Genomic DNA, 25,977 nt, shown 5'->3' with positions numbered 1-25,977 from the left:
ACAAACAGACAGGATAGATAGAGAGACAAAGAGAGAGAGAGACAGAGGACAGAGTGTAGTTTATTAGGATCCCCAATAGCTACTGCACATGCAGCAGCTACTCTTCCAGGGGTCCACATAAAACGTACAAATACATGGCAAAGTTATAGACAAGGACAAGGACATTCAATTCAAAATAAAACATTTAATAAGATGTATATATTGGAAAGACACCAAGAAACAACAAAAATACAATTCACACACTATTCATATATACATATTCATATACTCATGTATACAGATATATAAGATCTTTAGAAAGACACAAATGTTTCTTAAAAAGACTAGAAGAGAAGTCGTCAATGTCTCCTCAACCACAAAACACTGTCAATGGTTTAGCTAGTAAGTGATAGCTTTGATCCTCGCTGACTCACAGTGGGTCATTTGGCTGTACATATTCTACATAAGTGCTAGATTTATCAGTCACTAAGTTGCAACTTTTTAAGAGCTTACTTAAAAGGTTTAAAATAAACTGATAACATAAAAGTCCCCACTTATCAGTGTCAATGGACAAACGCCAGACTGCTTACACAGCTGAAAGTCTCACTGAGAAGACTGATAACAACATAAGTCACTTGAAGATCAAATCAAATGTGATTTGTCACGCTTTGTAGACAAGAGGTGTAGACTAACAGTGAAATGCTTCCTTACGGGTCTATTTCCAACAATGCAGAGTTAGGTATAAGATATAAAATAAAAACTATGAATAGTGACACGAGAAATAAATACATAGTGAATAATAAATAAAAATAAAGAGTAAAAATAACATGGCTATATACAGGGAGTACCAATACCGAGTTGATGTGCAGGGGTAGGAGGTAATTAAGGTAGCTATGTACATATAGATAGGGGTAAAGTGACTAGGCAACAGGATAGATAAGACAGTAGCAGCAGTGCATGTGGTTAGTGTGAAAGTGTGTGTGTGTGTGTGTGTGTGTGTGTGTGTGTGTGTGTGTGTGTGTGTGTGTGTGTGTGTGTGTGTGTGTGTGTGTGTGTGTGTGTGTGTGTGTGTGTGTGTGTGTGTGTGTGTGTGTCTGTGTGTGTGTGTGTGTGTGTGTGTGTGTGTCTGTGTGTGTGTGTGTGTGGCGTCAGTATGCATGTGTGTGCATGTTATGTGTTTATGTGTTTATGTGTGTGTTGGGGTGTCAGTGTAAGCATGTGTGAGTGTGTGGTTAGAGTCCAGTGTGTGTGCATAGAGTCAGTGCAAGAGAGTCAGTTCAAAAAAGAGTCAATGCAGGTAGTCCGGGTAGCCATTTGATTAGCTATTTAGCGGTATTGTTTAGAAGTCTTATGGCTTGGAGGTAGAAGATGTTCATGGACCTGTTGGTTCCAGACTTGATGCGTTGGTATCGCTTGCTGTGCGATAGCAGAGAGAACAGTCTGTGGCTCGGGTGGCTATTCTTTGACAATTTTTGGGGCTTTCCTCTGACACCGCCTGCTATAGAGGTCCTGGATGGCAGGGAGCTCGGCCCCAGTGATGTACTGGGTAGTACACACAACCCTCTGTAGCGCCTTGCGGTCAGATGCCAAGCAGTTGCCAAGTGGTGATGCAGCCAGTCAAGATGCTCTCGTTGGTGCAGCTGTAGAACTTTGAGGATATGAGGGCCCGTGCCAAATCTTTTCAGCCTTCTGAGAGGGAAGAGGCGTTGTCGTGCCCCCTTCACGACTGCGTTGGTGTGTATGGACCATGATAGATCCTTCATGACGTAGACACCAAGGAACTTGAAACTCTCGACCCGCTCCACTGCAGCCCAGTCGATGTGAATGGGGGCGTACTCGGCCCTCAATTTCCTGTATTCCACGATCAGATCCTCTGTCTTACTGACGTTGAGGGAGAGGTTGTTGTCCTGGCACCACACTGTCAGGTCTCTGAACTCCTCCCTATAGGCTGCCTCATCGTCGTCATGATCAGGCCTACCACTGTCGTGTCCTTGGCAAACTTGATGGTGTTGGAGTCGTGCACGGCCATGCAGTCCTGGGTGAACAGGGAGTACAGGAGGAGACTAAGCACACACTGCTGATGGGCCACTGTGTTGAGGGTCAGCGTGGCGGATGTGTTGTTGCCTACCCTCACCAACTGGAGGTGGCCCGTCAGGAAGTCCAGCATCCAGGTGTTCAGTCCCAGGGTCCTTAGCTTAGTGATCATCTTCAAGGGCACTATGATGTTGCTAGGCTGGCATTGCAGACGACTCTGCCATGTATTTCAACAGATGGGTCTAGGGGGTAGTACCCCATGCCCACAGAGAAGCGTGCCAGCATGCCAGCCTAGACATTGGAGCCTTTTGTAAGGGTGGATGATGCCAGATTCACAAGTTTCCTCTGGGGAGAGGTTGACTCTGACACCAAGTCAACCGTAGAGGGCCCATGGACTGGGTGGGCAGCTGGCAGAGCAGAACCAAAAAATGCTTCTTTACAAAGACCCACCGTCAAGTACAAGAGGAGCCCCTAGACACACACACACACATATATATATATGTAGAGATGCAAGAGCATCTCAAAAGAGGCTGTGTGTTTCCATAGGATGTGGTGTGAGTGTGCATGCATATGTGTGTGTGTGTGTGAGATTGCTGGAGCCCTTGCACGTGCCTTTGTGTGTGTCACACAGTGTGTGTGTGTGTGTGTCACACAGTGTGTGTGTGTGTGTGTGTGTGTGTGTGTGTGTGTGTGTGTGTGTGTGTGTGTGTGTGTGTGTGTGTGTGTGTGTGTGTGTGTGTGTGTGTGTGTGTGTGTGTGTGTGTGTGTGTGTGTGTGTGTGAGCGTGACAGGAAACCCGTAGCACAATGTAAAGAAGGGGAGGGCCAGGAAGGAAGGAAGGAGATCCTGCTTGGGGAGAGGCTGGTCTGGCTGCATGACCACACAGAGACAAAAGCAGAGGAACTCACTCTGACACTCCAGAAAGACTTACCACTGAGGCTGCTTACATTCACACAAGGGGAGGCAAAATATTCCATGCAAACACCACACGCCACAGCATCATGCATTGGTTATCATTTTCGCCTACATGACTCAAAATCACAAGTTAAATCGCCAATCTACCACCGCTTACATTCACAAGAGGGGAGGGGGAAGATTCCCAGACCGAGGCAAAATATATAGGGTCTTCTTTAGACTGTATATGACTGAATATATATTCTTCTTTAGACTGTATATGACTGAATATATAGGGTCTTCTTTAGACTGTATATGACTGAATATATAGGGTCTTCTTTAGACTGTATATGACTGAATATATAGGGTCTTCTTTAGACTGTATATGACTGTATATATAGGGTCTTCTAAAGACTGTATATGACTGAATATATATAGTCTTCTTTACTGTATATGACTGTATATATAGGGTCTTCTAAAGACTGTATATGACTGAATATATATAGTCTTCTTTAGACTGTATATGACTGAAGATATAGGGTCTTCTTTTTGCTTGGATGACTGTAGTTAATCTAAGCCATAAATATAAGCCATGTCTTCATTATCAATGTCTGCAGCTTTGAATCAATGACAATTTTTTAAATGTTTTTTTCCCCCAAAACATTCACAGACAAAAGACAGGCGCACACAAACATCAACGAAATCACCCCTGCCCAGACCCACATGCTCCCACCGCCTCAATCTCCACGGCTTGAAAGACTCTATTCCACATGACCTCAAACTGCACCACTCTGCCCTTCTCTGTCGCCCACACTCTTTCAATATTAAAATAATAATGAATTTGACTCTTCCACCGTCTCAATGATGGACATTCACTTGATTTCCAGTTTTTAAGCAAAAGTTTTCAAAATGATTGACAAGAAAAGTACGGTCGAACCCACTGGGTATCTCACCGCACCCTCATATAACATGTCTTGAAATATGTAGACACACGGATTAAAAGCACATTCATATTGTAAAACTTCTGAAGGCCAACTTTCTAACTCTGCCCATAACTTTCGGACTTTATATCACTCCCAGAAGGCATGAATCACCGAGTCACTGTTAGTATTACACTTAAGACATGACTCTGCCATTGGGCTGTAGAATATGTGAATTGTGTCTCTTCTATAATAAATGATGTACATTAGTTTCAACTGGATTTAAGCATACATTTTTGTTAATTGTCTTTTTGTTAAAGTTTCAACATTCCCTACACCTCTTGCCAATATCAGTTATTTTTTGGTCTTGGTTCCAATAGTTCCTTTTTTTCTAAGAGATTGTCAGTTGGATATGCTTTCTGCAAGGATTTATAGAAAACTGACCTATCATACGAGTATCCTTTTCTGTGTCAAATAGAAATCCCTCAACATTGCGCTGATGCCCAAAAGATTTCAGATTAACATTTTGTGTTATAAAACTTTTAAGTTGCAAAATGTCTTTGAAAATGTCTATATTGGTAAGTCCAAAATGGCTTTTTAATTCTGTCATGGATATAATTGTATTTCCTGATATCAAGTAATTTATGGTTTCTATGCCTTTAGGTTTCCAATGTGGACCATTTTATCGGTGCATTCTGAAAAGCTATCCAAGGATTGTTTCATAGAGTTGTGTTTTTAGGGACTGATATTGGTTCATGTAGAATACATTTAGTTGTCTTCCATATTGTTATAGTGTTCTTAACTATGAAGTTGTTCATGTTCTTAGCTTTATTCTTTGAAAACAGACACATGAAAAGATTCTGGGGATGAGCATGTTCATCTTCAATGTCACGTTCCTGACCTGTTTTCTGTTGTTTGGTTGTGTTTATTGGTCAGGGCGTGACTTTTGGGTGGGCAGTCTATGTTTTCTGTTTCTATGTTGGTTTTGGGTTGCCTGGTATGGCTCTCAATTAGAGGCAGGTGTTTGACGTTTCCTCTAATTGAGAGTCATATTAAGGTAGGTTGTTCTCACTGTTTGTTTGTGGGTGATTGTCTCCTGTGTCAGTATGTTACGCCACACGGGACTGTTCCGGTTTTTGTTAGTTCGTTCGTTTTATGTAGTCTGTTTTCCTGGTTCATGCGTTCTTCACGTTGTATGTAAGTTCGTGTCCAGGTCTGTCTACATTCGTTTATTTGTTTTGTAATTATTCAAGTGTTCGTGTTCTTCAGTTTTGTTTATTAAATCATTATGTATTCACAACCCGCTGCAGTTTGGTCGAATCACTACTCCTCCTCTTCATATGAAGAGGAGGAGGGAGCCCGTTACATTCAATATGTACTGTACCCACCGGTAACAACAGTAAAAGCCTTGGGTGGCGTGTTGATACAATTCCAAGGTTGGAAGGTTCATCCCCATATTGTTATTTATCTTCTTGCTCTTTTGCACCCCAGTATCTCTACTTGCACTTCATCATCTGCACATCTATCACTCCAGTGTTAATGCTAAATTGTTATTATTTTGCCTTTATGGCCTATTTATTGCCTTACCTCCCTAATCTTCTACATTTGCACACACTGTACATAGAAGTTCCTATTGTGTTATTGACTGTACGTTTGTTTGTGTAACCCTGTTGTTTTTGTTGCACTGCTTTGCTTTATCTTGGCCACGTCACAGTTGTAAATGAGAACTCGTTATTAACTGGTCTACCTGGTTAAATAAAAAAAATAAAAGGTTAAAACCACCCTCAGACTTTGGGACATGAAAAACGTTCCTTTATATTCTATGAGTTGTCTTGTGGCCAAGTATACTTCATTAAAGAATGTCTTCGGTGGGGTACACCTGTGTGTAGATTGATGAGGGACATGTTTTGGGATCCATTTTTAGAATAAGGTTGTAACGTAACAAAATGTGGAAAAAAGTCTAGGTGTCTGAAAACTTTCCGAAAACACTGTATAAGCATCCTAAGTATTTAACATTGGTCCACTTAAAGGATTGCTGTATCAGGGGTGTCAAACTCATTCCACGGAGGGCCTAGTGTCTGCAGGTTTTTGGTTTTTCCTTTCAATAAAGCCCTAGACAACCAGGTGTGGGGAGTTCCTAACTAATTAGTGATGTTAATTCATCAATCAAGTACAAGGGAGGAGCGAAAACCCGCAGACACTCGGCCCTCCGTGGAATGAGTTTGACACCTGTGCTGTAGATCATGAATTATTCTTTTTCTTATTGACATTGTCTGTTTTGTTCTACATTAATTTTACAAGGTAGGCATTGTTTTCTCAATATTAGAGAGGTATAATCAGGAGATCATCCTCAAATAAGTTTAGTTAATATTTATGTTTACCCATACTGATAACCGTTTGGGTCCTGTCTAATTCATACTGCAAGCGGTTCAATTCCCAGTGCAAACAGGAGGAGGGAGACAGGACATCCATGTCTTGTACCCCTTTCTAAAGCAATTTCATCAGATAATGAATTATTTTTGTATATTTTTACTTTAGAATATGTACATACTATTTTTATTAAATGTATTATTTGAGCTGGAAAGTTGGAGGCTTCCAATGTTTTGAATAGAAAAGGCCATTCACGACGGTTGAAAGCCTTTTCGGCATTAACAGCCATTATTGATAAATCTACATCTTGTTTTGTAGCATATTGTATTACACTAAAACATGTTCTTGTACTGTATTTGTTTGTAATAGGGGTGTGAACGTTTAAACCAAGTTGGGATCCTTAACTTTAAGAAAAATCCTAAAAACAATGTTTTTTCCCCCACATAATTAAAACCACAGTGCAGGGCCTCCCGAGTGGTGCAGCAGTCTAAGGCACTAAATCACAGTGCTTGAGGCGTCACTACAGACCCGGGTTTGATCCAAGAATGTGTCACAACCGGCCGTGACCGGGAGTCCCATAGGGCAGCGCACAATTGGCCCTGCGTCGTCCGGGCTAGGAGAGAGTTTGGCCAGGGGGGCTTTACTTGGCTCATTGCACTCTAGTGACTCCTTATGGCGGGCCGGGCGCCTGCAGGCTGACTTCAGTCGTCAGTTAAACAGTGTTTCCTCCGACACATTGGTGCAGCTGGCTTATGGGTTAAGCGAACGGGTGTTAAGAAGAGCAGTTAGGCAGGTCATGTTACGGATGACGCATGAGTCGACCTTCGCTTCCGTTAGGGAGTTGCAGCGATGAGACAAGATCGTAATTGGATCGCAATTGGATATCACAAAAAGGAGTCACATTTTTTTTTAATTCACAGTGCAGTTATGATAAAAACATAATTTTCTGTGTTATTGCCTAACTAGACTATATGGCTATGAAGGCCTGGGGAAAGTTGTGTAATTTAAATAAAACCAGAGAGGAAGAATATGTGAGGCATGCAAGACAATTAAGGCATTGTGAGATGCAGACTACTATGACATATGGGCACGGTTCTGCCTGCCCCTCTCTCCCTCGCGCTGGCATGCCTGCTCTTTCTCGTCTAAATCTTTTTCTAGATCTAATAACCCTGAAGAAAGAAAGATGTAGGATCAGTCAAACTGTTATTTAATTCTGATTTGTATACATTTCCATAGAAGCTATTAAAATTGCTATTTATCTAAAATAATTATAACTGGTTTGGCATGTACAGTTGAAGTCAGAAGTTTACATACACTCAGGTTAGAGTCATTAAAACACGTTTTTCAACCACTCCACAAATGTGTTGTTAACAAAGTATAGTTGTGGCAAGTCGGTTAGGACATCTACTTTGTGCATGACACAAGTCATTTTCCCAACAATTGTTTACAGACAGATTATTTCACTTACAATTCACTGTATCACAATTCAAGTGGGTCAGAAGTTTACATACACTAAGTTGACTGTGTCTTTAAATAGCTTGGCAAATTCCAGAAAATGATGTCATGGCTTTAGAAGCTTCTGATAGGCTAATTGACATTATTTGAGTCAATTGGAGGTGTACCTGTGGATGTATTTCAAGGCCTACCTTCAAACCCAGTGCCTCTTTGCTTGACATCATGGGAAAATCAAAAGAAATCAGCCAAGACCTCAGAAAAAAAGTATGGTTCATCCTTGGGAGCAATTTCCAAATGCCTGAAGGTACCACGTTCATTTGTACAAACAATAGTACTCAAGTATAAACACCATGGGACCACGCAGCCGTCACACCGCTCAGGAAGGAGACACGTTCTGTCTCCTGGAGATGAACGTACTTTGGTGCGAAAAGTGCAAATCAATCCCAGAACAACAGCAAAGGACCCTGTGAAGATGCTGGAGGAAACAGGTACAAAAGTATCTATATCCACAGTAAAACGAGTCCTATATCGACATAACCTGAAAGGCCGCTCAGCAAGGAAGAAGCCACTGCTCCAAAACCGCCATAAAAAAGCCAGACTATGGTTTGCAACTGCACATGGGGACAAAGATCATACTTTTTGGAGAAATGTCCTCTGATCTGATGAAACAAAAATAGAACTGTTTGGCCATAATGACCATCATTATGTTTGGAGGAACAAGGGGGAGGCTTGCAAACCGAAGAACACCATCCCAACCGCGAAGCACGGGGGTGGAAGCATCATGTTGTGGGGGTGCTTTGCTGCAGGAGGGACTGGTGCAATTCACAAAATAGATAGCATCATGAGGTAGGAAAATGATGTGGATATATTGAAGCAACATCTCAGGACATCAGTCAAGAAGTTAAAGCTTGGTCGCAAATGGGTCTTCCAAATGAACAATGACCCCAAGCATACTTCCAAAAATGTGGCAAAATGGCTTAAGGACAACAAAGTCAAGGTATTGGAGTGGCCATCACAAAGCCCTGACCTCAATCCTGTAGAGAATTTGTGGGCAGAACATAAAAAGCGTGTGTGAGCAAGGAGGCCTACAAACCTGACTCAGTTACACCAGCTCTGTCTGGAGGAATGGGCCAAAATTCACCCAACTTATTGTGGGAAGTTTATGAAAGCTTCCCTGAAACGTTTGACCCAAGTTAAACAATTTAAAGGCAATGCTCTCAAATAGTAATTGAGTGTATGTAAACTTCTGACCCACTGGGAATGTGATGAAAGAAATAACAGCTGAAATAAATCATTCTCTCCACTATTATTCTGACATTTTACGTTAAAATAAAGTGGTGATCCTAACTGACCTAAGACAGGGAATTTTTACAAGGATTAAATGTCAGGAATTGTGAAAAACTGAGTTTAAATGTATTTGGCTACGTTGTATGTAAACTTCCGACTTCAACTGTATTCTTTTTGTGAGGCCTCATAGGTGTTTACCAGGTCTATTTACCATAAAATAAATAGCATGCTTTATTTGAGTTTAACCTGTAGTTGTTGGCTCTCTTCAAAAGTAAAAGATCATATTCCTGCTTAAGTTCCAAAAATGTATTTTCTTCTTTACCTTGTAAACTCAGATTAACTCAGATTTAACTCTTGCAGAGTATGAGATTATCATTCCCCTGATGTACACCTTAAAAGCATCCCAAATTATTTTGAGGGTTAGCTTTTCTCTGTTGTATATGTCTACATTTGTAATGGCAAAGGTCTTCATTTTTCCGTTTACGCATTTAATACATTTTGGGTCTTGAAGATGCACTCTGTTCATTCTCCATATTCCGTCGCTAAGTGTATTTTATTTTGGTGTAATTAAGCATGATACGGGAGAATGATCCAATATCACTATATCATAATAGTTCAATGAAATAAAATCTTAATTTGTGAAAAAAATGTAAGTCTCTCATTCTCTAAGAGCTAATGAATAAAACCTCACTGAAAAGTCAGAAGGTAAATCCCCAAACCACATGGGAAAAAGAGATAGGTATTTACTTAATTAGCCCTTTGCAACATTTTAATTGATAAGGGATGTAGAGGTGCACCTAGTGAAGTCTCCACTCCAGTGCTCTGCTCTACCAGATAGTTGATCCCTGCAATCATTCAGCTCTGCCAACAGAGACAAATTTAGTCTAGCACTCAGGTTCCAAACACACACACACACACACACATGCACTAGGGATGGGCGTTTGAAATTATTTTAATATGCATTTTTTGGGGATATCCAGATACTCGGAAAAAAAGAAAAACAAACTAACATTTAGCTATTAACTCACGACCAATCAGAATGACTCAAATGCACATTGCAGAGGTAAACAGCAGACATGCTGCTTTTCTTCGGTAGTTTGGCTAACAGCAACAACGAAAGAGAAGTCTGATTTTCGCAATGATAGAACTGATTCTGTTACAAAAAAGATTTTCTGGTGAGTGTTTTGCATCGTTCTGTGTCAGGTGTTATGGAAACTCCATTAGGTAAGTGCCTGTGATTGTTATTTGAAGTGGGGAAAATAGGACTTCCTGGTGGGCTAAATACCCAGCAGTATGTTAGCTCAATGCACCGTTATAAAAACTACATTCAAAAGTTGGTTTATTCAAATTTGAATTTCAAATGGTATATCCTTGCAGGTCAAAATGTTTCACGGATAATGTAATTTAACAAAGCTTTTTCATTGTTAAAATAGGCCAACAACATTTTTTCAAAAATGAACATTCACTCAGGTAATTTGAATATTAACGTTTGTTCGGATATTCGATTAACCGTGCCCATCCCTAGTTTGCACGCGCACACACAAACAAACAATCGGACAGGAATACACACAACAGACTTGGAAACACTCCAACTACACACACAACAACTATGGAAAATAAACTTGGGTGGTGAATACATGCTCCTGAACCAGTAGAGGTATGATGAAACCAGTCTATTTATGCCTTGGTTGGTTGGTCAGTTCATCGGTTGGTGTGAGATTAAAATGCAGACAGAGATACCTGCTGCAACTCTTCAGGGGCCTCAGAAAGAGGACGGACAGAAAGAAAAGAACCACACAATGTTTTCGCTGTTTTCACACACTGGAGACACTGACCCAATAGAATAAAAAAGAGAGGACAGGAGAAAAAACATCTATTCTTTCTCTCACAATCTCTGTGCACACACACACTCAGATAAAGACACAGTGTGTGTAACAAGCCTGCTCTAAACCTTGGGGGAAGAGGCTCTGGGCAGAGCTGAGGATAAGATAGAATAAGATAAAGGGATAGAGGGAGGGAGAGAAGATTAAAAAAATTCCCCTCCATGAGAACAAATCTTCTGGAAAAGAACCAGCCCTGTGTGTGTGTGTGTGTGTGTGTGTGTGTGTGTGTGTGTGTGTGTGTGTGTGTGTGTGTGTGTGTGTGTGTGTGTGTGTGTGTGTGTGTGTGTGTGTGTGTGTGTCAGGCCTGCCTGATTAGAGAGATAGAGATCTTAATGATGCTGCAAGTAGCACTGGAAAAATACAACTCTCCTTGTCAACAAAGGCTTTGTCCCAAATGGCACCCTTTTCACTATGTAGTGCACTTGACCTATGGGCCCTAGTCAAAAGTAGTGCACTATATAGGGAATAGGGTGCCATTTGGGATGCAAAAAATTATGGATGGAACATATGCAGCCGGTGTTGCCTGTGGGATGGCGGGGTGGAGAGAAGAGAGAGAGATAGATCCATTAGCTATGGTTTGGTCCAGTGAGAGTAAAGGGGTGAGAGGGTTACAGATGAGAGGGGTCATAGGTGAAAGCGGGAGAGGGGAAGAGACGAGCAGGGGGAGAGAACGGAGGGAGAGGTGATAGTATTAGGTAGAGTGGGGGGGGGGGGTATGGGTGAGCAGCAGGGGAGTTAGAGGTTTCATCAAGAGGGGCAGGGGGTGAGGAGGTGAGAAGGGCAGGGGGTGAGGAAGTGAGAGGGGCAGGGGGTGAGGAGGTGAGAGGGGTAGGGGGTCAGACTTAGGGCACTGGGTGATGAGGAGCTACGTGATGTGTGAAGTCAGTGTGCCTATGGGTAATAAACAGGACTGATCGGTTCCTCTGCACTCTCCACGAGTGTTTTCCTATCTGAGCAGTAGCACACGTTAGCGTGTGCGTATGTTTTTATCCGAGTGCATGCATGTGTTTTGATTGAGTAGGGACACACTGTATATCAACATAGTCTGTTGCCGTTTCCAGAACACCAGGGGGCTGGTGGGTCAGGAGGGGGAACAGGGGAGGAACTTAGTGAAGTCTTCAGATTAACCGACAGGAAGGAGAGGAGAACAAGAGGTCGCGACCCTGGGGTCACTGGATGTCCGTCCAGAGGATATGGAGCCCCCATCCAAACACACACACACACAACGTGCTCACCACTGGTCATGTGTGACACACAAAAACAAGATCACCAGCCTGACAGCCCGGTAAACAAACCCAACACAGATTGTGAGTGAAAGAGAGAGAGAGAGAGAGAGAGAGAGAGAGAGAGAGATCCGAGTCTGTGTTTTCCTCACCAGCCCTGATTTCCCGTCTCCGCTCAAAAACGTTCAGATTTACAAGCTTTAATTAATATCAAACTACCACAGGTTTGCCAGCTTTATGGTTTTTCACTGTAGGGAAATGTACTCCGCGGATGACCAAATATACACAGAGCTAAAATAAAGACGTTGATAGAGAGATGAATTATTGAAAAGCCTGCATGGAAAAGTGATCCAGTCAGAGTTTATAGAGTCACATTTAGTGTCACGTTAAATCTCGTTTTACGAGTGGGACTATCAAGGTTTTAAAAACATTACATTTAGGTGGTCAATTTATGGTTCTTTACGGTTCCACAAGCTGTCGCAGCGACAAGCGGAGAGGAAAGGAGGGAGGAGGGCTGCAGTGGGACCACTAACACAGCAGAGCCTAAGGGAATATATTACACAGAGAGTTGCTTCTTTGTCTGCGTCCTAAATGGCACCCTATTCTCTGCAGAGCCCTATGGGCCATGGTCAAAAGTGCATTATAAAGGGTATAGGGTGCCATTTGAGACGCAGTCCTACAAGTCTCACATAAAAAGCTTCCCTTCTCTCCCTCACGACACCCTCTCACTGAAGTGCTTATCATGCAACGGAGTGGGTTTCATTGTCCCCTTCGCTCAAAACCAAAACTGTCAACAATGCCACGGTCCCAGCCAGGCCTCCAGAGTACCCAGTAACACAAAAACACCTGCCACAAGAGGAGAAGCACGGGACGCAATTACCAGGAGAGTTTAGTTTACACTCAGTTTACCTTTTCATCCATCCCTTGTTTCCTTCAACCAGACATTTTTTGAAAGACCATGTCATTTTCTTGTCCCTCAGTTGTCCAGAATAAACATGGGCTGTGCCACTAATGGCGCCCTATTCCCTGTGGGCCTTGGTCATTTGAGAAACCTCTCTAAAGAGGACCGGGGGACAACATTAAAAAGTCTCCCATGTTGTTTTCCACTGCCCCAGGCCCCAGCTGTAGGTAGTGTACTGTGGTTTATTGTATTGTGAAGCCAGGCAGGTTGTGTTAGGGTTCAGTAGTTAGGCAGTGAGCGAGTCCCAAATGGCACCCTATCCCCCTATATAGGGCTCTGGTTAAAAGTAGTGCACATGTAGGGGATAGGGTGCCATTTGGGATGCAGAAGCGAGAAGCCTTTAGTTTCCTCTGAGCTGAACTCCAGCAGGCAGCTAGCTACTGGCCGGACGGTGTTTTCATTGTTCCCCTGCAATTCCTAACCTCTCAGGAATTCCTGCCTCTACCAGGAAATATGGTTTACAAGAACAGGCACCAAGCCTAGGCATCCACGTCACTAACCTAAGCCCCTTTTCCCCCCTGCACCCTCCTGGTAATGTCTTCCCCTTTGCCCCCTTATACCCCTTTCCCCCCTGGCAGATTCTCCTGGCTCATCCCTCCGGAGTCGGACAGCAACCCCCAAAACAGTCACACATGCCCTCTTGCACCAGAGTCTGAAACTGTCTGCCTGTGTTTCCCAAATGGAAGCATATTCCCTATAGTCAGCTACTTTTGACCAAGGCACATAACCCCTGGCCTGTGTTGAGTAAGAGATGGATATTTGGATGTTAGACATAGATAATCCAGATAATATCAGACCCTTCGTGAGAAAGTTCCTCTCAGATTTCCTGCAGTGCAAAAGGTGTGCAGCTGGTGAACTTGAGTTCTTTCTCAAAGCCACGTGACGAGAACATGGATTGTTCACTGTTACTGCAGAGTTGAGGACCTCAAGGATCAGATGCTTGGATGACGTGTGTGTGTTTCTAATGAAGAGCATCAGATGAAAATGATCAGTCAGGGCTCTCTCTCCCCAGCCCCAGGGTTGTTATTTCATCCCCAGACTCTCCCCCCCCCCCACACACACACGATAAGAGAGACAAGGAGAAGTAGGCCCATCTCTTTCTCCCTCCCTCCCTCTTTCCCATCCTCCCCATGTCTCAGAGAGAGTACCTTACCTTTCATCAACATCATTGAACCTCTCAGCTTGAACATATTCAGGCCTTGGAGATGGCAAAATGTTACTTGTTTACCACTGAACTGTAGAGCTACAGTAGTTTGGCTGAGCAAATGTGAGGCTGCTTAAAGGAAATATATATGAAACATTTCATAACTACTTGGCAAAATAGTGTAGATAGAAGTATCACTATCGATAATACTGATACATAAATAAACAAATGTTTGACTTCCTGCCAGTGCTTTAGAGCCAGCTCCTTGAATGAATCCCAGTCACAGCACCATAGGGGGGCGGAGGCAGGGGTTGCATTCCCAAAAACACAGGACAGAGAGAGGACACTCCCATGCTATTTGTGATTCCCAGATGGCACCCTATTCCCTACTTAGTGTGCTACTTTTGACCAAAACGTGTGCACTATGTAGGGAATGGGATGCTATTTGGGACATAACCATTGCCTCTAACCATTGCCTCTATCCATTCCATTCTATCTCAACCCAATTATGGAATGATGGTGGGATGTTTTCTAGGAAGAGACTATTCCAGAAGGATTGCTCTGTATCAGGCTAAGAGTCATTCCTAGTTCCTCGTCTCCCTCTTCTCCCCTCCCTCCCGCTCTCCTTCACCCCACATTTCTCCCTCGATCCCTCGCTCTCCTTCCCTCCCCCTCTCTTTCTCTCCCTCCCTCCATCCATCCCTCTCTCCTTCCCTCTCTCCAGTCCATTGGAGCCATCTGTGGAGCAGAGGGATGGAGGGAGGGAGAGAAAGAAGGAAGGGATTGAAGGAGGGAGAGAAGAAGGCATAGAGGAAGAGGAATGTCTACATACAGAACATGTGGTCTGGGAAATAACCTTCTTAATGACACACAACACAGTGCCTCCAGCCCCACTCCCCCCCAACACCACCATACAGGGAAAGGAAAGCAAAGTCTTGGGAAAGTAATATGGAGGGGAGCCATGGTGGTCAGGATACATAGACACAGTCTAGATCTGGGGCCGTATGTATCAAGTGTCTCAGTGTAGGAGTGCTGATCTGGCACTCCTACACTGTTAGTGTCCATGTAATCGTATTCTTTGTGATCTTAAATGCAAAACTGATTCTGAATCAGTTTTCTACTCTGAGACGCTTGACACATACGGCCCCAGTCCTGAGTCTGACCAGTGGTTACCTCCCGGGTTGTAAATGACAGGTTCAAAGGCTTCCTTCACATGTATGCAGACTTAATAACACATTCATAATCACAAGTTATGGAAAGGCCCAGAGTTCTCCTGTTCAGATCTCCTTAGAAAAACTCCCGGACCTTGCTTATGTATTAAGCCGCCTTCGCTGTCATTAACGAGTCTAGCCAAACATTGTCTAACAAAGTGAGACAGACAATTCATTTACATGTATAAAATATCCTAACAGCTTTCTCAAGTTGCCTCGCACGCATAGACAGGCATCCAGGACCCAGTGTGCATTTTTAAACAGCAGCGGCCGTCTGTCCTTCCTGCCTTTGAGCCTGGCTGTTTTCTTAGTAATGCCATTAAGCTGACAGAATGTCATTCTTATGGCCCAGCCAAGTCCTGCATTACCGTTCAGGCCAGGCAGCATAGGGGAGTCCACTCCAGAAACACACACACACACAGTGGTGTGCAGGAGAACAGCTGTGTGTCAGTACGGTTGGTTTTGATTTTAGGTCCACCTGTGTCTCTGTTGGCACCTGTTTCTGTGTGTGTGTGTGTGTGTGTGTGTGTGTGTGTGTGTGTATTGGTTCAGCTTTTGGCAAAGAGCTCAACTCCCAGGTATTTGCTGTGGAGGTTTTCAGACCCCTTTTGTGGATGGTATGGGAATCACAATAGAATCATCTTTCAAGTTCGATTGATCACCCAGACACTGTGTTCAAGCCACATTCACATTGCATGAAACTTGCAAAGTCCCAGGGAAACGTATAGTTCTAGTAGGTTCATATTTAACTGTGTATTATTTGTAAACACTTAGATATCAGAAAAATACGTCACAGAATAGATTTAATCACAGAATAATAGGCCTGCATCTAAATCTCTCAGTGGAGTCTTGTTGCAATAAAGGAAGCCTTGTCTTTTAAGTAGCAAAAAACGATTGTAAAGTTGTATTATTGAAAGAATCTGAGAATAGGATTAAACAGTCACACTGGTCTCAGAAAGTCACAGAGAAGAATGCCTTCCTTTATGCAGTTGCTGCTTTCCTCATTTCTCACACTTAATCTGAAAAGGTAATCTCCTTTGAGAAGAGGCCTAGGCTACAAACTCTGCAGGAAAGAGACATATGCGGATTTTCTGCTGGTAAACCCTCAACTGAGCTAGATAATGAAACCGTGGTTTACTCTGAGATTGACAAATTATAGTTTGAGTTTCACCATCAATGAGATTGACAGGCAATGCACGACTCTGGTTTTGAGGTGAACCGCATGAGTTCTGCTGCTTGGGAGTCAGAGGACTCCTATGCCCCTTGCATAATAAAATAGGCATGTTTGTTGTTTGAACCTGTGAGATTTCCTGCAGCAAGCGAATATATCTGGGAGATATTAAATAGGCTACTTCATTAAATAATACAACTTTATGAACTCACTGAAAGGAACTCGAGTGTCCCGACATAATCCCGTTCAGTCTTCAGAAGTTCGTTCAAAACACACACTCTCAGACGTAGCTGTTTCTCCAAATCTTTCCCGCTTTCGCCTTTCCCGTGTTCTCCTTTGCTTTCATCAGTCATCGTGATAACGCAATTCATGAAGGCGATATATTGTCTGCAGAACGTCTGAAATTAAAAAGTTTAATTCAATTGTTGCCGGAAAAAAGTTTGCAACATGGTTTAAAAGTGGACGTGAATCTCCGTTCACTCACTCACTGCGGTGCAAACGCACTCAGTCCAATGAATAAAAGGCCCTTTATAGCACACTGTACGAAAAAACAAAAACAAAAAAATCTATTTGACAACTTCGCCGCTATAAACGCTCAAAATTCACAATCAAATGCGGAGACCCTCGCTTAGTTTCACACGCCTGCCTGACTGAGAGAAAGGAAAGCTGTGAAACACAACAGCGGTACGCGTCTGGACATCAGTCAAACTACTTGACTCCTGTTTAGACCTTCATCCCAGTTCCAGCCTCCCTACTCATTCTCGCTCTTCCACCCATAGAGATAGTTAGAGGACGCAACATTGTATATGTCGTAGTATGGAGTCTATGACCAGTGGCAGGGCCAACTCCATTTTAAAGTAGTACATTTTCTTCTTCTACAACTTCTATGAGATTGTAAACAAACTGAAAGGGTGCATACTACCACCTGGAGTGTGTTGTTTGAAACGGTATGAAGCCAAGGTTGGTGATTTACTGCAAACGTGGAATGTTTTCTCACAAGTATAACTAATTGGCTGACCCCCCCCTGTTGATCTGGATGGAATTATGTCATCCTTCCTTAACCCATAGAAAGTCCCAACCAGTTGACTACTTCAAAATGGTGAAAGTCCTCAATTGTGCTGATAAAACAAGCTTTTGTGCACTAGAGTCCTCTATCTATCTCTATGCTTCCACCCAACCACCACCACCACCACCAAGGAGAGGACAGGAAACCAACCCTGGGAATGGCCGCCAGCAGACCCAGGTTATGTCCCCAATGACATGTCCCTAATGGCACTCTATTCCCTACACTGTGCACTACTTTTGACCAGGATGCATAGTGCACTAAATAGGGATTATGGTGTCCTTTGGGAAACGTAGCAGCCTTCTACCTTCAGACCAACAGTATGGAGGGGAAATGTTCATGGAATGCATGGTAGAAGTATAACACTAACCCAGACAGACTGTTTGAGTTTCTCACTATTTATAGGCCTGCTATCTGGGGTTTAGAAGTTATGTATTAGCCTAATGCAAAAGTTACATTTAATGTGAGATAGTTATTGAATTTTTTTTTAAATAAATGGACTTCAGTCATTTAGCAAATGCTCTTATCCAGAGTGGCTTACTTGCCATCCCACCTGTTTTGAACCCCACATTGTTAGCAAAATATAAAAAATTATATAAAAATTGGGGGGGTTGCCTGTTTTGCATGTTATTTTGGTATTAATACGTGTCACATATCAGTTTGCAAACAATAAAACATTTAAATTAAAAATCATCAGCCTCCATACAAACATGGTCTCTTTTGCTTTCTTGAGTAAGGCAGCTCCAAAATGCAGGTGTTTCAGCCTAGCTCAGTGCTTTCTGTGGTGGTGGGGCAGCCAGCAGAAGATACGGAGCATAGGGGTTAGTAATGTTCTCTAGTTCCGCCGTGATTGTCTCGGTGTTCTGTCACTCATGGGGACACTACATCACTGCCAAATCTAAGGGTACAGCTCGAAAATTCAAGCCCCTTGGGCTTGGGTGCTGCCATAGAGTGGGTGCTGCCATAGAGTTACATTAGAAGTACCCATCCAAGAAGGCTCAAGGTCATTGGCCACAGATACAATTACGTCAAATCACGTTATATCTACAGAAGCTTTGATTGGACTGTCAGCATCATACTTTCAAAATCTTAGCTAGCAGTCGTCATCATGAATCAAGTCGACAATCTACTGGCAAATATTTTTTATTCCTTGTCATAAGAAGAGAAATAATGAAGAGAAATTATAGATTAAACGTATTGGTGCTCATTGGCCCTTGGACAAAAACATTACACAACAAGTCGGAAATCGTAAATTCAACAATGAATGGTTTGGAAGGAATCAGTGGCTAACTTCAAGCATTGCAAAGCAATCACTAGCCTGCTATCCAGTGGAGTGGGTGTGTGGTTCCAATTCTGAGTTTAAGGGTCTCTTTTCCAAACTAAAATGATAAACATTCCACATTGGCCATACTGTCAATCCAGCATGATTTCAGCTGCACTCAAAACAACTGTCAACTCGGGAACTGGGATATCTGACGTCAGTGAGTTCAAGACAACTGGGAACTCTGGAAAAAACTAGCTCCGCCTGGGAAAAATACATTTTGAACGGTCATCCAACTCGGAATTGTAAGTCGGGAACTCGGGCCACTTTCTAGAGCTACGACCTGAAGATCACTGACGTCATCATGATTCGACCTTGTTTCCCCCCCCAAGTTCCTAGTTGTCTTGAAAGCACCATAAATCCAGAGAATGCCAGACTTTGATGACAAAGTTTGATGACAAAATTTGCCCACAAAGGACCGCCGCGCCACCTTCCTGTTCAAGTGAGCACAGCACAACAAAAATCTATTGTATGCTGCTGCATAAATGATGTAATGTGCCAGGGAAATATGTATACTGTAGCTAAGAAAGTAATACTAAGTGTATGTTGTGTAGTAAGCTGTTAGTAGCCCATGTGCCTCACCCTAATAATTTGGTATATTTTCCCCTCTTAATTTTGCCTACTGTTCTGACTTGGTGGTGCACATGTAGCCTATAACCTGTTTTAACTGTAATTATTTAATATTGTACGAGCTTTAATTGTTAGCTTACATGTCCCCTTTATTTATCCTACAGTTTTGACATGGCGTACAGGGAGAACACTGTAAGAACGGCCCATGTTCTGAATTCTGTCACTGTACATTTCAAAAGTGCTGAACAAATAGTTACATTTACTACGTCCGTCCCAGCTTGCTCATTAATTACTTAATTGAAATGACGGATTACCTCTTATCCGCTTGTCACCCTTATGCCATTGTGTGTACTTCTCAATTGTCATTAGAAACCACATTTGTTTAAGCAAGTCAGCCATATCACCTATGTTTTTTTTTATTAGGCAGTAAATGAGGATGAATGAACTGCCAGACAAGGCTCCGCTGATAGCCAGGTGTAGCAGTGGTAAAGTGTTGGGACTGCTGTTGGGATTGCTGTTGGGACAGCTTTATGTAGGCCCTAACAGTTTGTGGGCACCGTTTGTCACCGTTATAGTGGAATTCATGTATTGTTTAGTGTTGTGTAGAATAGTGGCTTTGCTGGCATGCACCCCCCCTATTTTTTTGTTTTTGTTTGCCCTACCAAGATTTACATGCTACAATTGCCACAGAGTGCGTTCATTTTAAGATATGAGTTTAGACAACCACATATCACACAGTCATAGTAAGTACATTTTTTCCTCAATAATGAAACGGTGGTACTTATCAGATATTTACATACTGGGCTATTAAGTTGTGGGAAGGAATACAATCTACACCACAAAGGACTAGAAACAAACATAGTCCTACATTTAGGAAATCGCTAAATCAATATTGGTTGGGAATATATTTTTGTTGTTGTTGTTGCCAGTTTGGCAGTCTACTATTAATTTGTCATTCACTAAAGTATAGTATCATGTTAAACTTCAGATTAGTGGACCGTCTTGACAAAAAAACTTGTGAGAATATTTAGTATATGAAAAGTTCCTCATTACCAGAAAAGAGAAGAATTCACACCTCTGAAGTCAGTGTTATCCATTTATAACACTGACTGAATATCAAGGTGATGTGTGAGGTGAATGCAACCTGGATTCAGGGGTAGAAGCAACGTAGTAAATGAATATCCAGGACACTCAAATTAGTTTGATATGTTACGTTTGGTGTGGTATTAATTTGTGGATGTCCATCATCCATTTCATATCATACAAATTGTAATTTGTAACATATCATATGTTACGAATTACAATTGGTATGATACGTTACGAATTTCAATTCGTATAATATGTTACGAACTTGCAATATGTATGACATGTTACGAATTACAATTTGTTGTGGCTAAAGTTAGCTATGTTGCTAACACTATCTAGGCTAGGGGTTACAGTTAGGGTTGCTAAACTTTCGTGAAAGCAGTGCACCACAAAGGAAACAGGGGCGCCACCTGGGACGCAGCCAATGTGAGGTAAGGACAGAAATCATTACAACAACAACAGCAACATCACACTACTGCAGAATGCTGTAGCCCAGGTACTCCCAAACTGGGGGGACGCGCAATGCCGTCGGGGTACGCCAAATAAAAACGTGATTCATATTAAAAAAATGATAATTATAAGAATTGTTTTAAAAATTAGTTTAAAAAATCTTAACATTTTCAGACAGTCCACTTATATTTTCCAACGGGGCTATACATTTTGGTGAGGTTTTTTTCTCGACTGAGTAGCCCCGTTTCACTGCCAAAAATAAAATTAAACTATCTAGTGTTCAGCGAAATAACAACACAATGTCAAATACAGGTAGCCTTGTCAAATAATTAACATCCAATCACATTAACGTTACTCTCTCACGGGAATTTCACTAATGGTCCGTATGTAGCCAAACGTAGCTGCTGCTTATGTTGGTATCTGTACTGATGGCGCAAAGCCATGACAGGGAAACATAGTGGAGTGGTAACATGTGCAAGCAGTTGCTCCCGACGCCACTTGGGTACACTGCAGCATCCACCGAGAGGCTCTTGCTGCCAAGGGAATGCCTGACAGCTTAAAAGACGTTTTGGACACTACAGTGAAAATGGTTAACTTTGTTAAAGCAAGACCCCTAAACTTGTGTATTTTCTGCACTATGCAATGATATGGGCAGCGCGCATGTAAAGCTTTTACAACATACAGAAGTTCGCTGGTTATCAAGGGGCAAATTATTGACAAAATTGAGGCTATGATTAAGAAGTTGGAGCTCTTCTCTGTCTGCATTAACAAGGACAACACACAGGTCTTTCCATCATGGTATGATTTTTTGTGTGCAAATTATCTCAAGCTTACGGACAATGCCAAATGCGATACAGCGAAGCACCTGAGTGAGTTGGGTGTGCAATTACGCAGGTACTTTCCCAAAACTGATGACAGAAACAACTGTATTCGTTATCCCTTTCATGCCTTGCCTCCAGTCCACTTATCGATATCTGAACAAGAGAACCTAATAGAGGGGGCCTCCCGGGTGGCGCAGTGGTCTAGAGCACTGCATCGCAGTGCTAGCTGCGCCACCAGAGTCTCTGGGTTCGCGCCCAGGCTCTGTCGCAGCCGGCCGCGACCGGGAGGTCCGTGGGGCGACGCACAATTGGCTTAGCGTCGTCCGGGTTAGGGAGGGTTTGGCCGGTAGGGATATTCTTGTCTCATCGCGCTCCAGCGACTCCTGTGGCAGGCCGGGCGCAGTGCGCGCTAACCAAGGGGGGCGGGTGCAAGGTGTTTCCTCCGACACATTGGTGCGGCTGGCTTCCGGGTTGGAGGCGCGCTGTGTTAAGAAGCAGTGCGGCTTGGTTGGGTTGTGCTTCGGAGGACGCATGGCTTTCGACCTTCGTCTCTCCCGAGCCCGTACGGGAGTTGTAGCGATGAGACAAGATAGTAATTACTAGCGATTGGATACCACGAAAATTGGGGGGAAAAGGGGAGAAAATTTAAAATTAAAAATTAAAATAAAATAAAAAAAGAGAACCTACCGGTAATAGAAATTGCAACAAGCGGTTCTGTGAAAATGTAATTTAATCAGAAGCCACTGCCAGATTTCTGGATTGGGCTGCACTCAGAGTATCCTACCCTTGGCAAATCGTGCTGTTAAGACACTGATGCCCTTTGCAACCACATACCTACGTGAGATTGGATTCTCGACCCTCACTAGCATGAAAACTAAATACAGACTGTGTGTGGAAAATGATTTAAGACTGAGAAGCACACGCTTCTCATTAACCTGTGGTAAGTTATTCACAATTTTCGATGAACAAATAAGGTTTTATAAGTAATATGGTTAAATAAAGAGTAAAATTATTGATTATAATTATATTATTATTTGTGCCCTGGTCCTATAAGAGCTCTTTGTCACTTCCCACGAGCCGGGTTGTGACAAAAATTCACACTCCTTCTTATGTTTAATAAATGTATCATATAGTGTGTGTGGCAGGCTTACGATGACCCTGGTGCTAGAGGGGGTACGCAGCTGGAGGTTGAATGTTTGAAGGGGTACGGGACTATAAAAAGTTTGGGTACCACTGCTGTAGCCTAATCCTTGATCAATGAACTGTAACACAGTATGCAGGTTCCCAGACCAGCACTACTAACAATCACTAAACACACCATAGTGGTGGTGGTGACCCAACCAGACCTACCAGCATTTCAACCCTATGTAGCATTTCAATAGTGTTGTGTTGCGGAACGCTTAACTATTTCATGATAAGTTACACGAAGCGTTGAATTTGACATTTAGAGTTTAAAATGACTGCCAGGTGAAACATTGATCAGGTACAGATACAGAAACAGGCTGGTTAGATTGTTCTGAAACACACAAACACACAAAAGAAAGAAAGAGACCAACACACACATACATTCAGGTACACACTCACTTCAGTGCTTCCTCCCATTTGAATAGGAAGGGGAGTCTATATTGGACATTTTTTGCCTTGAGCTCCTTTTCTATCTCAACCACAATATTAGGCTAATTTACCCTTTCAATCAGTCTTTTCTTCAGATTAGTGTACACCTACTGTGAATTCCAAGTTGCTGGCCATAGTCTACCTTTATCCTCAATCCTTTGAATTGCTGCAGTTTTATTGTCCATTTGTTTTCATCTACATTGGTTTTTAAATATCCCTGGTTTGTTTTCTCCCTCTCCCCCTTACTCACTCACACACACGCACACACACACACGCACACAGATTTAGAGATTCGTGTGGAGGCATTAGGTCTGCATAACCTCCCATGGCAAAAGTTAACAAACGTTGTCCAGCTGAGGTCCTAGTCAGGCCTCAGTGAGTTAGGCCTGCTTTTCCTCTGTTGAAACACCCCCTGACTCACACTCACGCTTACACACTCACGCTTACACACTCACGCTTACACACACAACAGAGTGTGACCCCTGTGGGAAAGGGGTCCCAAAGCTGGGGTGTCAGGGGACCCACACACACCGTGTGAGTTCTCTCCCTGCAATGCTAACACTGACATGGCGCCTACTCCTTTAGTAATACTTTGGCCAAACTCTGCAGTAGGCCTACCATTACAGGTCTTAGGAATGACCTATACAATTACCCCGTATCCAACTGGTTAGTACAATCTACCACCTCGTCCTCTCATCGGTTTCTAAGAGTAAAGTGACGTACTTGACTTAAACTTTTTTGGTCTTTGGGGAGCATAGGTCAATCACAAATATCCTTCATCAGGATCGGTTCTGTACCGTTTTCTCCACTTGCTTCAAGGATTTCATTGCTTCTCTTAGTTGTGCCTTCACAACCTTCTCCAGCCTTGCCTTGACAAATAGAAATGGTATTGTCAGACAGTGGACTACTGGACAGAGTCTAATGCCATTATAAACTGGGTGGTTCGAACCCTGAATGCTTAACCACGGGTATGACAAAACATTTAATTAAGTTGGTAACCAGTTTATAATAGCAAAGAAAAGGCACCTCTAGGGGTTGTGGTATATGGACAATATACCACATCTAAGGGCTGTATCCAGGCACTCCGCATTGCGTTGTGCGTAAGAACAGCCCTTAGCCGTGGTATAATGGCCATATACCACACCCCCCTCATGCCTTATTGCATACTGCAGCTATTGGATTCATTCACCTTATATAACACCTATTATCTGGTCATTACAGTAGGCCACAATAGTGGCGAAACCAGGGGCCGTATATAGTCAAGTTTTTTAGAGTAGGAGTGTTTGATGTTGCACCAGTCTGGCCAGAACAGTAACTTGAAGACAACTGTAAGAGAACCTTGGTAATGTGTACATTACTAATCAGATGGAGAGAGCCATTGGGCACCTGTTTAAGAGGAATCATTACGCCCACATTTACCTGTTTTAGTTCACTGGGTGTGTTGAAGGACTAATCCTTTTAAAGAGGATTTTCACAACCCAAGCTAATGGTTTAATAAGGATTAACCGTAATCAAAGATGTAATGTGATAATTCAATTAGATCCATTTACACTGTTTTTTCCCCAAATAGCACCATATTCCCTTTATAGTGCACTACTTTTGGCCAGAGTCCTAGTAAATTTTTATGAAATCCAATTTTATTTTTCACAATTTTATTTGTCACAACCTTACCTTACCTAGACCTTACAGTGAAATGCTTACTCACAAGCGTTTAACCAACAATGCTTTTCAGTCTCCTGAGGGGGAAGAGGTTTTGTCGTGCCCTGTTCACGACTGTCTTGGTGTGCTTGGACCATGTTAGTTTGTTGGTGATGTGGACACCAAGGAACTTGAAGCTCTCAACCTGCTCCACTACAGCCCCGTTGATGAGAATGGAGGCGTGCTCGGTCCTCTTTTTCCTGTAGTCCACAATCATCTCCTTTGTCTTGATCACGTTGAGGAACACGCACCCCTGAGGGTCCCCCGTGTTAAAGATCAGCGTGGCGGATGTCTTGTTACCTACCCTTACCACCTGGCGGGCGGCCCGTCAGGAAGTCCAGGATCCAGTTGCAGAGGGAGGTGTTAAGTCCCAGGGTCTTGATCTGAACATTGGGTGAGTAGAAAATTGATTCAGAATGTCTGACTATTTAGACTAGAGTATATGCAGGTAGAATACCTCCAAATGAAGACATTATTATAAATATAGTGAGGAAAGCTTTTTAGACATGTCCTCCTGGTTAGTCTAGCTTTCCTATTTGGATCCTAATAAAATACCAAATACCATGTTTGACAAGCAATGGTATGTGTATTCCATTATCATAGGCTATATGCTTATGCCATTATCATAGGCTATATTTGTATGCATATAAAACGTACAAACGGATAAGCTGCTATGCAGGTATGCAGTGATGGGTAGTCATATAGTGAAGTGAAGACATCCGTCATGGGGAAATATAAACCTTGATGTATGCCGCCCTCTATTGGTCAATGATCATCAATGCGTTTGTGATGAAACTTTAATCAAAACCAAATTCGATGGAA

General features: G+C 42.7%; 1 protein-coding gene across 5 annotated transcripts in view; it reads right to left on the bottom strand.

The window, feature by feature from the left end:
• The window catches only part of prex2 (phosphatidylinositol-3,4,5-trisphosphate-dependent Rac exchange factor 2), a 212,689-nt gene that overhangs the window by 178,550 nt on the left and 8,162 nt on the right, over positions 1 to 25,977 (bottom strand). For 3 of the 5 annotated variants that reach the window (XM_055928871.1, XM_055928872.1, XM_055928873.1), the window contains one exon: positions 25,460 to 25,538. Coding sequence is in view for 2 of the 5 variants with exons in the window: in XM_055928870.1 (XP_055784845.1) it covers positions 16,745 to 16,903 (159 nt within the window). In the remaining 3 variants the exon portion in view is untranslated. Of the gene's footprint in view, positions 1 to 16,744; positions 17,328 to 25,459; positions 25,539 to 25,977 lie in introns of those variants that run through there. The other 2 variants (XM_055928870.1, XM_055928869.1) reach the window with 2 other exon arrangements.

The sequence above is a fragment of the Salvelinus fontinalis genome, chromosome 7 (assembly GCF_029448725.1).
Source record: "Salvelinus fontinalis isolate EN_2023a chromosome 7, ASM2944872v1, whole genome shotgun sequence".
NCBI classification, from domain to species: Eukaryota; Metazoa; Chordata; class Actinopteri; order Salmoniformes; family Salmonidae; genus Salvelinus; species Salvelinus fontinalis.
This window is presented reverse-complemented; position numbering and strand designations above follow the sequence as displayed.